Below are 17,419 nucleotides of genomic sequence, written 5' to 3' on the forward strand. Positions count from 1 at the left end.
TCGTCGATATGTTATTTTCTTTATTTATTTAAAAATTCTGAGCTCACGCGCCCCTTGTAACTACACGCCCCTGGGCACGTGCCCAGTTTGCCTTACGGATAATCCGTCTCTGGTGTGTGCTATATAATTTTAAATTTAACTATGGCTGTATTCGTCCTGGAAAGCGGGACTCCTACATCGTGTAAGGTTTATGATTGTTTATGTTAATATGATTATATAAAGTCCTATAGATATTAAGAATTATTATTAAATATGAGGTTTGTATTGCAAAACATTTAAATATTATTGTTTATTAGTTGCTCAATTAGCTGCTTTTAAAGTCACGTGACTAAGCCACGTGACCGGTCAAGAGGGGACAGCCGGCTGAGACATATTTAAAAGAGAATGCAGACGGTCAGAGCACAGTAGTTGAATGAGACGCATCAATGTAAAATTGGTAGATTAAATCAGAGTGTGAATAACGTTAGTGTTTAATTTATATGTCTGACACCCAAAAATCGCATCTACCCGGACGCATTAGACCCTGAGCTAGAGGGAGCACGGCACCTGTTCAGCAATGAACCGGAAGCCGCGGTCGTCCCGGATGCACTCGTAGGTCTCGGCCAGCAGCGGGTTGAAGGGCTTGGAGGCGGCGCGGTGGGCGGAGGCCGCGTAGGCCGAGACTGCGAAGGCGGCCACCAGCGACATGCGCTCCACCGGGCTGCCGCACTCCGCCGCCGCGTCCAGCAGCTCCGAGTACTCCAGCTCCTCGCACAGACGCTAGAATGTAATTGCAAATAGAAAATGATTAGCTTTTAAGTACTTCTCTAAGTACACGGACGGACAGACATTCGCTGCTGTATGTTAGAGTAAACAGTTTCCATTTCATGTCTTTATTCTTTCTTGTACACACTTAATACAATACAATCATTGCGAAAAGTTATAAAATGGCGAGCTTAACTCAACAATTGAGTGAGAATGTTGTTCCTTTCTTTGTTATTACACAATATTAACAAGCTTTTATCAGCTCGTTGTGTAGCTATACAGGGTGTCCCGAGGGGAAAATTAAGCGAAAAACTGTATAGTGTTCTCAGGGACGTCTTAAACTAGGCTAGGGCCCTTGGGCACACAAGAATTTGAGGCCCTTTTGGAAAGTAAAAAAAGCGAATATAATAACATTTTTTTACTAAGTATGACCATTTATTATAGGTAATCAATCAAATACAGTATGATATAATAATAATAATGATATTAGAATGCTGCTGGTTTTTTGGTTACGATTACTATAATAGTTTCTTTCGGGATTTCTGTTGAGCAAAATATTCCATTATATCTTTAAAGTCAATTTTTTAAAGGATATCACTTTCTATGCCCATAATTGACAAATTACTCAGCCGTTCTTGTAACAATGTTGTTCGCAATTCATTTTTTATTCTCTTAAGCTGCGAAAATGACCGCTCTCGACCACAATTGGTAACCAAATTGTCGGTCCTTCGGGGCCCCCTGAAAATGGGGGCCCTGGCCACGGGCCCCGTGTGCCCTTATAGTAAAGACGGTATTGAGTGTTCTATTAGAATAATCTACTTGAGGAAAACCATAATGTTCACAAATAAATAGTTTAGGAATAAACAGCACTGGAACGCAACGAACAAACTATTGTTGTGCCAACCCTTGAATTGTGTTCACGGACGGTACCGTAATGGGTAACATATCATATGATCTGGATATCAAACAGCTTCTTTTGTCTTTGCAATAAAAGTGACAGATAGTAACATTTAGCGTAATATTGTTGAAATATGCAGAAGTTTTTAAGCTTTATAAAGCTTGTTATGGCATTGCAATTTTTTTGTCGTAATCATCGTTTGAAATAAGTTAAACGAATTTTTCATAGTCTATCTCGTTCTGACGTTTAATGAATGAATGAATGAATGAATGAACGGCCCACGGTACTCTGTTGTATGAATTTAGTGAAAATTTCAGTGACTCCAAGACGTGTCATCAACTTGAAAATTTGCTTATAGTATCAAGAATTTCGGACGATACGATAATTTTATTATTACGACCTAATATCCTTAGACCAGGATTTCTAGGACAAGCAATTAATTGTGATAAAAAGAAATGTATTGTGTCGGAATGAGGGTCTACCTGCAGCATGTTGAGGGGCTCGTTGATGGTGACCGGCATGGATATCTGGCTCAGGTCCTTCCCGATGTTCTTGTAGAGCAGGTTCCACACGGTGGGCGCCGCGGCGGCGGGGCGCGGGGCGGGCAGCCGCGTGCGGCGCGACCAGCCCCCCGCGCGCGCCCGCACCTCCCCCGCACCCGCTGACGGGACACTCACGTTACCACTACACCACCGACCAGAGGAGCCAGAACCACTCTGGAGCCACTGGACCTCTTGTTAGTCCGCGCGGGTAGGTATCACCACCACCCCGCCTATTTCTGCGTGAAGCAGTAATGCGTTTCGGTTTGAAGGGTGGGGCAGCCGTTGTAACTATACTGAGACCTTAGAACTTATATCTCATGGTGGGTGGCGCATTTACGTTGTAGATGTCTATCGACTCCAGTAACCACTTAACACCAGGTGGGCTATGAGCACGTCTAACCCTCTAAGAAGTAAAATAAAATAAAAAAAACTAGTAACAATAATAATTACGCTACATACAGGGTGTGAGTTTTTCGAATGACCGAGACCAGTAAGGATTAATATTAAGAGATGGCAACACTGAACTGGCTGCCTCACCACGGGACGGGTAGGGACCTCACAGACGCGAGCCTACGATGTTTATACTAAACATACGCTATGCTATGAAAGTTGGAAAATCAAATGGAACGGCTACACAATTAAAGTACAAACTGAGACCTCAATCTAATGTTTAGTGGCTTCGGTATCCGTTTATCTGAGGGCGACGTCCTTATCTGACCATCAACAGCCCTAAAAAACATGACGACATAAATGAATGAAAACTTGGATGTGGCATGCTCTGTTTCGCGGGCTACTGACAGCGAGGACAAAGGACTGGTCACGGCTGAGGTCAGGGTGAGGGGTGTGGAGACTCACCGGCGCCCTCAGAATTGTCCGAGCTGGCCGAGCCCTCCTCGCTGCTTAAGGATCCGGCTTCTGACGAGGAGTCACCGTCCAGCTCTATGACGCCGCTCTGAAAACGAGGATCGTTTTAAGGATCTCACCTTCGAAGGTAGACTGGTTACCAAAGCCCGCACCCTATATTGTCGGATTAGAAATTGATAGCAACAAAACTCTGGGTTTCAAATCCTTCTTATCTATGGCTTCTACCACATGTCTTAACATGGATGGCGACATTGGAGTTCTGATTACAAATTGATAGCAATATAACTCTTGGTTTCCAATCCTTCTTGTCTATGGCTTCTACCACCTCTCTTAAGGTGGATGGCGATTTCAACGTCATGATGTATGCAACCTCCACCATGAGTTTATTCAATCACCCACCTACCATAAAAACTATGGATGTCGTTACCTCATCAGCCGCAATGATTTCTTCATGTTTAAGATCGTCATCTTCATGCTCCTCCGCATCGAAGAACTCGGAAGCGGACACGCAGGACGAGCTGTAGCTGAGAGACTGCTGGAATGGACGGTTCACCTGGGGACGGAGAATCAGTGAACCTAGATACAGCTATTGATTCCGGTATGACCGCATTTGGCATGTTTTTTGTTATTGCCATTATAGGCAGACGAGCATACGGCCCACCTGATGATGAGTAGTTACCGTCGCCCATGGACTTCAGCAATGCCAAGGGCAGAGCCAAGCCACAGTCTACCGTTAAATACTCTCCACAAGCCTCGTTTGAAGATAAACATGGTAGAAGTGGAATCTTTAAAAATATTCTATAGTATTCTCTCGCTATTTCTGCCGCGAATTGGACATACTTTCTGGTTTGAAAGGTGGGGCTGCCGTTTTACTGTAGTACGGAGGCTTAGGCCAGGTGGTGACATCCATGTTGTGATGCCTCTGTGATTGAGTAACCACTCCAGCCCAAATGGACCGTCACTTGACTCAATATTCCGCAACAAGCAATTCCACGGTATTGATAGATTTATTTTTTCACCAGTAGGTGGTAGGACCTCTTGTGAATCCACACGGGTAAGTACCACCGCCCTGCCTATTTTTGCCGTGAAGCAGTAATGCGTTTCGGTTTGAAGGGTGGGGGCAGCTGTTGTAACTATACTTGAGACCTGAGAACTTATAAGTCAAGGTGGGTGGAGCATTTACGTCGTAGATGTCTATGGGCTCCAGTAACCACTTAACACCAGATGGACTGTGAGTTCGTCCACACCCCATTTAAGCTATAAATGAATAAAATAGATTTTTTAATCAGAATTAAGTGTCATAGGACACAGATAAATAGTAACACGTACCGCATCAGCAGGTCCCACGGAGCCGATCTCTGCGATGTCGGACGCCAGGTGGATCCTGGACAGGCGGGACCTCAACTCTGCAACCGCACCTTCACTACTCATTATTTACGTACAGAATAGTTCTTTTTTTTTAAAACAAAACAAAGGCTTAAGATTCCGATTGTTTTAGACCTTTCGAAAACTGCGCAGTTTTGTGGTTGAATTGATTTGAAGTAATGGGCAAAATGGGAGTCGATCGAGATGAGGTCAGATATACTCAGCAAATAATTGTATATTCCAGTTCTTTTCGTTTTGTTACCAAAGTTGCGAAGGACAATACGTTTAGAGATAAAGTCGCAGCATTGTATCTTCAGAACTTGCCCCAGAGACCAACAAAGAACCCTATAATCAAAATTACGTTTATGGTTTTATTTTTACTTTTCGTGATCCGAAAACGATTAGCCATAATCGAACACAAGATCATTGACCGACGCCTGAATTTCGCTAACGACAATTTCCACCAGGTCGGTCCACCGAGCAACTTCATTCGGTTCGTTAAAGACCTTTCATTTTTCGTGAAGCCCTAAACTGTGAAGTTTTTATTTTATTTTATGGTTGGTAGATTACTGGTGGCCCGGCCTTTCCAGTTTCACCAGGACAGGTGGGCGAGCAAAGGCTCAGCCAGGGGGTAGGAATTGCTAACAGCTGCTCGAGCGCCTCCAAATGAGACCAAAAACTCAAGAGCAATTGCTTCGTGAATGAATCTACTACCGGACCGGAATGGCACCCCCCGGATAGAAACTCTGCGGGCTGATGCATGGGTTAGGTTGCACGTCGACCTCTTTGTCGAGTTCGACAAGTACGGTTATCGGGGTAGCTGTGAAGTATTCGGAGCGTCGGGAATAATTTCATGACAGTTATAAAAGCGAGATTAAGGAATTGTAATTGACTTCACGCCTTGTTAAGACTGGAGACAATACTATAAGGAGCCCTGTGACGCTGCGATAGAGTTCAAAGTACATTGACTTAGCGATGAGGGTGGAACCTAGCAGGTCTCACCAGAATTCTGTTGCAGAGCCGACGTCAGGTTGGTTCGGAGCGCAGACACGACGGATCCTCCCGCCGAGCCGTTCGAGTCTGCGGCCTCCATGGCGGCCCTAAGGCGACTGCGTTCACAAACCTAAATAAAAAACGGCGTAACTTGAACGGTTTTGTTGTTTGTTAGGGCCTCTTGCGAGTCCGCGCGAGTAGGTACCACCACCCTGCCTATTTCTGCCGTGAAGCAGTAACGCGTTTCAGTTTGAAGGGTGAGGCAGCCGCCGTAACTATACTTGAGACCTTAGAACTTATATCTCAAGGTGGGTTGTGAGCTCGTCCAACCATCAAAGCAAAAAAAAAATACTGCACGAAGTTTCTGTCGTCATAGTGTCTGGCGCGCGCTGGAAATTCATGTTAGAACTATTGTGTAAGAGATTCTGCAGACTGCCGGAAAAGTGACGGATCGTTTAACGTATACTAACATTGGCATCAGAAATTTATAATCAGTCACTCCTCTGCATGTGAGAACGTCCAACTCTTTGAAACTCTTCGAATAGTTTTTGTCACCTGTGCCCAATGTTTATAGTATTGTCTTTTCTAGCACGCCGTGGGCAGAACACCAGTCAGACGGTCAGATCTGGTTAAGAAAGCGGTGCTAGTCTATACCATGAGGTCCATGCCACCCATTACCGAACTCTATGGCGGAAAGCCACATGTGGGCGCGATCCTCAGCAGTGAGGGAATAAACAAGAGAGATTGTCTTATCATCTTCACTCAAGCGGAGAAAAGAAGTCGCACTCACCATTGTGGCGACGATGGTCTTCAAGCTGGCGACCAAATCTTTGGCCAGAACCGTGAAGTCTTCCCTCAGCTGGTGGTCAGGAGTCAGACTGGAGATGGAGGCCGGTCCTGCGGTTGGCCCGAAGGCCTCGGCCCCGGGAAGCGACTGTGGTCTTGCCGCGGCACATGCTGGAAAGCCGTTCTTATTGCAATTATATCCTCTAGTTGAAGGTTTTTAAAATAACGATCGAAATGTTTTCTTTAATTTTCAATGTCCTGAGACTTAAATTAATCAAATTATAAGCGTTATGGTGATGTTATTTGTACGGTTGCTGATGCAATGTAAAGGGTGTAAGCTGCCCTTTATTAATAAAACAAGTTAGTTCCAATTTTACTCCGTATGTTCTCACTATTGCCTGACGTGCGGGTGGGCTATGTACGACTGACTAATGCAAGCGATGTATATAACCGCATACGCTACTAAACTGTGTCCCTGCATTATTTGATTAATGAACTTCACGCGCTGTTTGAATTTCAAACCTATTACTACGGAACATGGCGTATCTTTTTACGTAAATTGTTTTAATACAGAATGGTGTATGTTTTCATGTTTGTGTTTTTTTTATATATATATAAATTCATTCCACAAATTCAATAACTAAAAATGACCGCGTACATATTTATAAGACATTAAGACCAAATATTCGGTATTGAAGTCGTAACGCCACTTGAAGTCTACATATGGATTATTTAATTAATCGCAATTTTGTTTTTACTAATATTAAGTCAAATGCAGTCGTCGTGGCCTAACGGATAAGACGTCCGGTGCATTCGTGTTGAAGCGATGCACCGGTGTTCGAATCCCGCAGGCGGGTTCCAATATTTCTAATGAAATACGTACTCAACAAATGTTCACGATTGACTTCCACGGTGAAGGAATAACATCGTGTAATAAAAATGAAACCCGCAAAATTATAATTTGCGTAATTACTGGTGGTAGGACCTGTTGTGAGTCCGCGCGGGTAGGTACCACCGCCTTGCCTATTTCTGCCGTGAAGCAGTGATGCGTTTCGGTTTGAAGGGTGGGGCAGCCGTTATAACTATACTTGAGGCCTTAGAACTTATATCTCAAGATGGGTGGCGCATTTACGTTGTGGATGTCTATGGGCTCTAGTAACCACTTAATACCAGGTGGGCTATGAGCTCGTCCGCCCATCTAAGCAATAAAAAAAAAAAAAAATTCTAATTTACAATGTCTTCGTGAGCTTCGTTTGTTTGTCACACTAAAACCGAACTAAATATGAGAGCGTACAGTAACGCGTCTTACGCTTTTGTTCCTTCATATTTTAACATAATAACAACAACAAGGCATATTATAAAGTTAAGGATTTTTTACTAGACGGCACTACGTGGGGAATGAGGCGTTCGCTCCTGGCCTTTTAATTTTTCATTATTATTATTATTATTATTTATTTGAATTGTATTTTTTGAATTGTTTTTTCGTATAATGTAAATATGTTTTCTTATTTTAAAAAAAAAAGAAAATATTTGAGAAAATCCAAAAAAAAAAAAAGGCCGCTGAGTTTGTTTCGCCGGTTCTTCTCAGGACTGTGGCTTTTTTTGGAACCGGTGGTAGAGTTAACATTTTCATTTAAATTTTGACATTCAACAAGTGTGTTTTTGATGACATCCAAGTTGAAATAAATGATTTTGAATTTGAATTTGAATGAATTGTAGTTCTATATAGACGACATTGTAATAATTAAGACAACTTGATAATTTGCCGCGGACCACATCAGAAAATTGAACGTATAACGTTCATGTAATAACTTTGCAGGAACCAGAAAGATTTTGATCACACCTTCCTAGAATCAATCAATCAATTAACTTCGTAAAGAAATACGACGCTTATTATATACCACCAGTAATTATATTTTACTGGTGGTAGGACCTCTTGTGAGTCCGCACGGGTAGGTACCACCGCCCCGCCTATTTCTGCCGTGAAGCGGTGGTGCGTTTCGGTTTGAAGGGTGGGGCAGCCGTAACTATACTGAGACCTTAGAACTATATCTCAAGGTGTGTGGCGCATTTACGTTGTAGATGTCTATGGGCTCCAGTAACCACTTAACACCAGGTGGGCTGTGAGCTCGTCCACACATCTAAGCAATAAACAAGATTATCAATTCGAAAAAGATACCTGACTTTAAAGAACTAAATATGAGAGCGTACAGTAACGCGACTTACAATTTTGTTCCTTCAATACTCTCACTATGTACTGATGTAAGATCTTCACTAATGTTTTAATAACACCGTCACTCTCTGATGACATTTCGGCTGTCTCATAAAACTAATTTATATCCGTAGTGTCCATTTTTTTTTTAATTCACACAAATTTCTTAAAGATACCAAAAATCGATTGAACAACAGTCATTTTAAAATAATCCTAACTATTTCCTTACAGGAATAATCACTTTTAACTTTTTAATATTAAGGCACGAAGGATTCTATAAGTTTTGCTTTATTAACATTCGCTAATTTATGAAATGCTATAACAAAACAACCTTTCGTAACATTAAAATAGCAACAGACATTAACAACAAAATATTTAAGGCAAACTCTAGGCACTACACAATATTGCACAATCAAAAGAACCGAGAGATTTTTTCTTAGACGTTCTTCCGGAATGTCGTAATACTAGTGGAAAATAAGATTACAGATTCAATTCTAGATTAAGAGAGCGCTTATCTCGGACATAGCGGCAGAGATAAATATAGTTTTAGGAAAAAAAGCCTTAATTGCAACGGATTTAAGTAGAGTATTGTGATTCGATTGTTTAGCGTAATTTTACTGTTTATAATAAGACTGTTTGAGACTTTTTTCTCGTAAACCTACTATGTTTGCATGACCAACATTTAACAACACGTGTATTTTTATAAATAACTAGCTGACCCGGCAGACTTCGTAGTGCCTCAATCGATAAGTAAAAGACCTACACTTTATTTAATTCCGAGAATTTTCATATTTATTCACCTTTTAAACCTTCTCTGGACTTCCACGAATAAGTCAAGACCAAAATTAGCCAAATCGGTCGAGCCATTCTCGAGTTTTAGCGAGACTAACGAACAGCAATTCATTTTTATATAGGTATATAAATAGACTAGCGGACCCGAGAGTCGTTGTCTTGTATACACAAAATGAATGAAATGAATGAATAAATGCATACACAAAAATTAATTCAAATTGATCCAGCCGTTTAGTTGCAGTATAGATAAATAAATAACCTAAATACCGACTGCAGCGCCATCTGCCGGGCTGATTTGTGAATCTAAGCCATCCAGGGCGTCACCCAAACGCTTACAAAAAAAAAACATTCAAATCGATCCAGCCGTTTAGGAGGAGTTCGGTGACATAGACACGTACAATATAATTTTCTATATATTAATACGTGAAGCAAAAACTTTGTACCCCTTTTTTCGAAAATTGCGCGGACGGAGGATTATGGAATTTCCCACACTTATAGAGAATATAGAGAAGGAGTGCAGATCAACAAAAAAAACAATACACAGACTAAAATATTAAAAATAAATTAAGTTAAAATTAACATTTAATACTTTTATTAAGTTTTGATTATTTAAACAAATCATGTTGTTGGCGCCATCTTTTATCAGAATGTATCATGTATTTGACAAACACACGCATGCATACTATTTGTTTATTGTCAAACTTTTCTTATTGCTTATAGTCTGTGATCCAATTGAAAATAGAATAAATATTGTTTGTCTTTATTAATATTTGTCTAAGGTGTAGTCTTGACGAAGTCTGTGATTATAGAAATATAAATAAATAGTCTTTGACAATATAATCATAATAGTGTACAAACTTATGATTTCAATTAATTATAATCGAATTTCGACTACTGCGGGACCTCTAGTATATATTTATATAAAGATTTAACAATTATTGCTGACAGTACGTTCGTTCGCTAGCGATGCACTCATCATCTTTATACGACTGTGATATTTTATGACTGACTGAGCGGTGGAATAGTTAGCGGCCCTAACTGTTGCGTCGAGGGTCGTGGGTTCGATACCCACATCAGGCAAACATTTGCGCGAGCAACAGATTTGTTTCTAGAAGCCACTAGAATGAATGACGCGTCATAAAAGGTATACTTTAGCATCGCGATAATGTGTCTTTGATATTGTACGTGATGGTGGAAATTTTGTATATTATAAAAAAAATAAGGGGAAAGGAAAATAAATAAAAAATATATATATCTTACGAACTAAAGCCGAGGCCAGAAATGTTGTTAGATACGCTGGAAATTGAAAAAGAAAGCATATCTATAGACATTATACATATACACAGAGACACATCCCCTATCAAAACAAGCCTGCAGGATCGATTTTACAATTTTGATAATAATGAGCTGTTTGGATCTTGGACAGTAAGTATACGCTTTGCTTTTTTTGTTATTGCTCAGATGGGTGGACGAGCTCACAGGCCAACTGGTGTTAAGCGGTTACCGGAGCCCATAGACATCTACAACGTAAATGCGCCACCCGCATAAAATAAATAAAATAAACCCGCCGTGCGGGTGGGGATCCGGCGATTTTCTCCTGTGGAAAAAAAAAAAAAAAAAAAACCCACCTTGAGATATAAGTTCTAAGGTCTCAGTATAGTTACAACGGCTGCCCCACCCTTCAAGTCGAAACTCATTACTGTTTCACGGCAGAAATAGGCAGGCTGGTGGTAGCTACCCGTGCGGATTCACAAGAGGTTCTACCACCAGTAAATTGTATTGTATTGTTGTTTCTACTTTCCTAATATTTTTAGTATTAGCAGCAATAGTAGTGAGTAAATTAACCCACAGACACAGCTCACTGAGTTTCTCGCCGGATCGTCTCTATGGGTCGCGTTTCCGATCCGGTGGTAGATTCTGCGAAGTACTGCTCTTGCTAAGGGTAGTGTTAGCAACGTCGTCAGGCTTGAGCCCCGTGAGCTCACCTACTTGGTAGGTGAGTAGGTGGATATAAAAAAGCAGTAGTAAAATCGTCAACTGTTAATCCTTAATTCCTTTCTAATGCCTAATTACCTATACTAGTGTCCATTAACACGTTGAACGCCATATGAATAAATAATACTTTAGATTTTCTATAAAAGCGTATTTCGTTAGTTTTTTTAACCTATTGTTTATTTTTTAGTTGAATTTAAATTTTTTCCTAAATAAGTATGCCCAATTTCGAGTTAATCCGATGTTTTGGAGGGGGTCAAAATCATGTTCAAAGATTCCGTTACATCTGAAGCTAATAAAAGCGTATTAAAAATCGAGCATTTTCATTGAGGTGCTCACCGGTAAGCCTTATCTTACTGAGCCGTTCGGGTCATGAGGGTCACCCGTGAGCCGCGTGAGGGCTCCAACATGAACGCTTTCTACAAGCCACCGATTGCAGCTATCAAACAAAACGCGTATGGAAGTGAGTCGTGTGGCCCTTTAGCCAAACCGAACGGCGTGGTTTTCAAATCCAATAGAAACTTGTAGTTTTTATCAAGGTTATATATATATAGCCCATTAAAATATTTAAAAAACTAGACAGTAAGAGTCGCTAGTTCTTAATTTCGATACAAATTATAACATTTTATAAAAATTTTAGAATGAAAATCTCATATTAATAAAAAGCAAGTCATCTTAGTAATCATCAGCCTATTATCGCTCGAATCAAAATATCCTAAATTGAAGTTCCCTTATCTAATTAGAGGTAATCATTTTGTGTGAATGCAAATCAGTAAGTTAAAAGATATTTATCGTTAAAAAATAAATAAAGTGGGGTCTGTGAACTTTTCTGTCTCAAGTACTCGACGACGTGTTTGTGGAATCGGTGTGTATAAAGGCACTACACGTACTGCTGGTCGGAATTGCTCATAGCATTGAAGATCTTTAACGATACTCGATTGAAGTCAAAGGAAAAGATAAATTTTGTCCAAGTAATTTCTGCGAATATCCTTGACTAAATTTTCCGCGTATCTACATAAGCTATGTAAATGTCTAAATTTCTCTCGAAGGTTGTTTCAGTGTTGCCAACTAGTACTAGTTTTTTTTGTAATTAAGAAAATTTCCAGATTTTGTTAGTTTTTTTTATTTTTATTTTATTGCTTAGATGGGTGGACGAGCTCACAGCCCACCTGGTGTTAAGTGGTTACTAGAGCCCATAGACATCTACAACGTAAATGCGCCACCCACCTTGTTAGTTGACAACACTTGTCTATAATGGGCGTGGAACGTCAACTGTGACAGATGACAGAAAATGTCAACAACCTTCCGAGAAAGAGACAAAAGAGAACGTAAAACTTACCGATTTCGTAAAATCCTTGTCAAGACATACATTCAAATTAGATTACAATGCAAACTACTAAATTAAACATTTAGATAATACATGCCTGTATTTTTTAAAATTTAAATCAATTAAAAAAAAACTACTAATGTACCATTCATTTCTCGAAATTAAAATACAAAAAAAATATATTAATAAATATATAATTATTTCCTTGTGCTTTAATCAATTATGGTAGATTTGTTATATTTTATTTTTTGTATGGTAGATTTTATAAAAATATATATTTAACGGCATCGCATGCTTCCTTCGCCCGAATAATTGTTTTCGATTCCAAGTTGCAATGTATTTAGAATTAAAGCAATCATTCGACATTCAATTCAAATAAACATCACTACATAATAATAATAAAATACAAATTTGTTTATATACACATCAACCACACACAAACAGCAAAGCGTGTAAACGCAAACACACACACACACACAACACATAAAGGGAACGAAGAGAGGTGATCTTCATTATCAGCGTGCCAAAGACAATGGATTACAACAGCATAGTAGCTTTTTATTTTTTTACGCTGGCAATACATTTTCCTCTTCGATTTTATTTCATAAATTTTTTTTCTAAGCTACAATGTAAAGATCACATCTGTTCTTATTATTTACAATTTTTTTTAATATAAATGTTGCTGACATACCTATGGGTAGCGAAGCAGCCGAGTTAGGTATGGACGACGCACCGCCGCCCGGGGATGGAGGCGCGGTCAGTGCTGAGAGGGCCTGTCCGAAAATGTACCTTATTACAATAACATTCAAGGTCATCAGCAGTAGCTATGTGCTAGAGGTGAATTTAGTTATTCTTTCTCTAAACTATCTCTAACGCTGATGGTAGGGCATATTAAAGTCCACACGGAACAGTACTGGCGCTCTGGCTATCTCTGCCGCAAAGCATTCACGGGTCACCATCGAATAGTTCATTTGCAAATGAAAATTTACTATGAGCATAATAGATACAACCGTCGCCATTGTTTTCAACAAAGACAACGAACTTAATTAGCTGAAATGTTGCCAGACTGTAATTCTCAAAATTGCTACACATATGTTTTTTTTATTGCTTAGGTTTGTGGAGGAGCTCACGGCCCACCTGGTGTTAAGTGGTTACTGGAGCCCATAGACATCTACAACGAAAATGTATGCCACCCACCTTGAAATATGAGTTTTAAGATCTCAATTTTTACAGCACAACGGCTGCCTTAGCTTTCAAACCGAAACGCATTACTGCTTCACGGCAGATGTAGGCGGGGCGGTGGGACCTACCCGCGCGGACTCACAACACGGCCTACCACCAGTAATATTGTGGGTAACGCACGGTATCATCACGATTGAAACTTCGAGCTCTCAATTCTTAAGGCAATAGTAGAGTGTGAACCTCATGACCCCTCCCCCTGCCCGTTGGACCGATGACTTTCGGCGATATGCTGGGAGAGATTGGATGCGGAAGGCGGAGGATCGTTCATTGTGGCGGACTATAGGAGAGGCCTACATCCAGCAGTGGAGAGATACAGGCTGATGATGAACCTCATGATTACCATGTGCGAGTTAGACGGGTCGATGTGCGAAGCGGTGAGTTCAATGGAAGCGCATTTACTGTTTGACTTCTTCTTGCGGAGACCGAACTTGCGGCGATCCTTCTTCACGTTCGGCGAAGCGCCATCCAGCGACACCTGCGAACATTCTAGACTACTAGTGTTCGCCCAGCGATCGACATTCGACCGTAAAAACAGACAGTTAGGATTTAGATTCGATCATTTCGCACTTTTCTGTTATTGTTATTACGGGGAAAAGCACACTTTTTTTTAATTCGTGGTATGCAGCGGCTTGGCTCTGCCTCTGGCGTTGCTGACGTCCATGGATAACGGTAACCATTCACCCATACGTGGGCCGTAGCTCGTCTGCGTACCAGGGCAATAAAAACAAAAAAATATTGTAACTTTGTTTCCTACCTAAATTGGCAGTTTTAGAAGGATCGGATTTTCTGAGTGAACCGCGATTCCGATCGATTGGTAGATTCAGCGAAGCACTGCTCTTACTGGAGCCAGTGTTAGCAACACTCCCGACTTGAGCCCCGTGAGCTCACCTGCAGGTTAGGGTGAAGCTGAAATAGCCTCTCATGGCTACCAGCATAGGTAGGTAAAAAAATAGAACTATGTCAGCGTAACCGAGCGTGGAGGTGAGCTTACGGGCTGAGGGATTTTGTCAGGTCTACCTCTAGCAAGAGCAGTGCTTCGCTGAATGGTAACACAAAAAATGGTGACATAAGCCGTCGCGGCCTAAAGGATAAGAAGTCCGGTGCTTATCGAGCCATGCGACTGAGCCGGTGTTCGAATCCCACAGGCGGGTACAGTTTTTTTTCCTAATAAAATGCTTACGTCATACATGTTCACGAATGAATGGCGTTGCATTGTGTTTCACTCTCATATCTACATTATATATCAACTACCACCAGATTTTTAGATGCATTGGTTAGTAAAATCAAGGGACAGCAAACCTCCTGATTTATTATGGCAATATACCCAGAGCTGGTCGGATCGTGGCATTTCTCATTGCAAAAAGTAACAACCACGGTCTACGGAACAACTTAAGTCCTAATATGACCTCGATTACAATAAAATATAGCTTAAAAACAAAAAAAAACCAACAGCAAATCAAATGCTTAATTAAAACAATAACTTTTTCATTCTGCTCATCATAGAAAGGATATATATATATTTTTTTTTATTATTGCTTAGCTGTATGGACGAGCTCACAGCCCACCTGATGTTAAGTGGTTACTGGAGCCCATAGACATCTACAACGTAAATGCGCCACACACCTTGAGATATAGTTCTAAGGTCTCAGTATAGTCACAACGGCTGCCCCACCCTTCAAACCGAAACGCATTACTGCTTCACGGCAGAAATAGGCGGGGCGGTGGTACCTACCCGTGCGGACTCACAAGAGGTCCTACCACCAGTAATTACGCAAATTATAATTTTGCGGGTTTCATTTTTATTACACGATGTTATTCCTTCACCGTGGAAGTCAATCGTGAACATTTGTTGAGTACGTATTTCATTAGAAAAATTGGTACCCGCCTGCGGGATTCGAACACCGGTGCATCGCTTCAACACGAATGCACCGGACGTCTTATCCGTTAGGCCACGACGACCACAATTTTATTAGGACAAAATAACAAAATTCTCGGTACACAAGTCGGCAAATTTTTGGGGCAGCCTTAAAATTATCCTTTTCCGTTTCCGTTACACACATAAATATATATACCGGTCAAGCCGATAAAGGCGTGTTAATGTTGAGTTAAGCGAAACGAATACATAAGTAAAGTACATGTTGAGTTTAAATTCGCACGGTTGCGTGTGTGGCACTTACGTCTGTATCGTGATGGACTTGTTGTTGCATCTCCAGCGCATCCAGCAGCCTTTGCAGCTGTTGTACTGAGAGCTGAGCTTGTCCTAGCTCACGTGAGGCGTTCTCCAGTGGACCGCCGGATTCTGTAAGCATAAACAACGAAATTACGGAGAATGGGTAGACGCGGTCGTAGGTACGGCGGGCTGATGAGGTCATTTGAGCGAACGCGACCCATAAGTTTTGTTTAGGCAGCGGCTTGGCTCTGCCCCTGGCATTGCTGAAGTCCATGGACGCCGGTAACCACACACCGTCAGGTGGGCCGTATGCTCGTCTGCCTATAAGGGCAATTAAAAAAAAAAGTATTGCATGTTGACGTGGTCATTTCTATTCTTTCAGCCCACAGACATCCAGTACTGGACATAGGAATAAATAAAAAAAGAACACTGTCATTTTGATGTTCGGACAGTTTATTGAAACTTTGTGACGCATTAAAGACGGGATGTTGAAGCGATTGACAACTTGAGATATAAGGCAGAAGTTCAATCTTTAAGCCTTTGACTACCCTGTAGGTCATCGGTGCCCTACGCGGCGCACTGAAGTAATTACGTCGATTTCTTTTACTACAGCGCCGGAATATCTAATAGACTCCGGGAAACACGAATCCGAAGATACTGAGAATGAATCAATTTCTAAGAGACCATACATTATAAAACCAAAAGAAGGCAAGTTAGGCAATCTAGATACTTTAGTAGCAGAAATCGACATAATTACTTTAATACGCCGCGTAGGGCAGCGGTCACCTACAGGGCATTTAGTTAAAACGACAATTATTACCAAAAAACAGTTCCAAAATAATTCAGACATTCAATTAAGTTTCTACAACTTCTGATGTTTATTGCAGTGCGCGCGCTATTTAAGTTCGCATACAGCTAAAGGTTTGGTAAATGTTGGGGAAGTTGTTGAAGTTGTTGAAGAAAAGTCGGGGAAGCTAAAGGTTGGGGAAGTTGTTGAAGTTGTTGAAGAAAAGTTTGGGAAAGCTAAAGCTTGGGGAAGTTGAAGTTACTGCATCCTCGTTCCTAGTTTTTGGAATGGAAATGTCCTTACCGATGATCCAACTGGCGAGTCGTCCGCCGGGCGTGCCGGATACGAATTGCGGTCCTCTAATCGTGGCTGTCGTGGGACTTACCAGCCCTACGGATAAACATTCAATTGGGGTAAGGGGAGAACTAGCCGGGCAGTGGTATAGAATACACGGACAAAATCAACGTTTTTATCTTTCAACGATCTTTTTTATTGCTTAGGTTGGTCGACGAGCTCACAGCCCAACATAACACCAAGTTGTTACCGGAGCCCATAGACATCTACAACGTAAATGCCGCCACCTACATTGAGATATAAGTTCTAAGGTCTCAGTATAGTTACAACGGCTGCATAACCCTTCAAACCAAAACGCATTACCGCTTCACGCCAGAAATAGACAGAGCGTTGGTACCTACCCTCACTACT

At 41.1% G+C, this 17,419-nt stretch overlaps 1 protein-coding gene across 5 annotated transcripts in view; it reads right to left on the reverse strand.

Moving 5' to 3' along the window:
- The window catches only part of LOC114250199 (oxysterol-binding protein-related protein 3), a 47,138-nt gene that overhangs the window by 6,072 nt on the left and 23,647 nt on the right, over window positions 1-17,419 (reverse strand). Inside the window, exons 7-18 of one of the 5 annotated variants that reach the window (XM_089735654.1) lie at window positions 17,018-17,104; window positions 15,935-16,056; window positions 14,098-14,232; window positions 13,207-13,288; window positions 12,528-12,542; window positions 6,197-6,363; window positions 5,416-5,536; window positions 4,378-4,454; window positions 3,476-3,601; window positions 3,040-3,136; window positions 2,125-2,303; window positions 547-759 (exon numbers count right to left, since the gene is read on the reverse strand). In XM_089735654.1, coding sequence (XP_089591780.1) covers window positions 547-759; window positions 2,125-2,303; window positions 3,040-3,136; window positions 3,476-3,601; window positions 4,378-4,454; window positions 5,416-5,536; window positions 6,197-6,363; window positions 12,528-12,542; window positions 13,207-13,288; window positions 14,098-14,232; window positions 15,935-16,056; window positions 17,018-17,104 — 1,421 coding nt within the window. Of the gene's footprint in view, window positions 1-546; window positions 760-2,124; window positions 2,304-3,039; window positions 3,137-3,475; window positions 3,602-4,377; window positions 4,467-5,415; window positions 5,537-6,196; window positions 6,364-12,527; window positions 12,543-13,206; window positions 13,289-14,097; window positions 14,233-15,934; window positions 16,057-17,017; window positions 17,105-17,419 lie in introns of all 5 variants that reach the window. The other 4 variants (XM_089735653.1, XM_089735657.1, XM_089735656.1 and 1 more) reach the window with 4 other exon arrangements.

The sequence above is a fragment of the Bombyx mandarina genome, chromosome 20 (genome assembly GCF_030267445.1).
Source record: "Bombyx mandarina strain Sakado chromosome 20, ASM3026744v2".
NCBI classification, from domain to species: Eukaryota; Metazoa; Arthropoda; class Insecta; order Lepidoptera; family Bombycidae; genus Bombyx; species Bombyx mandarina.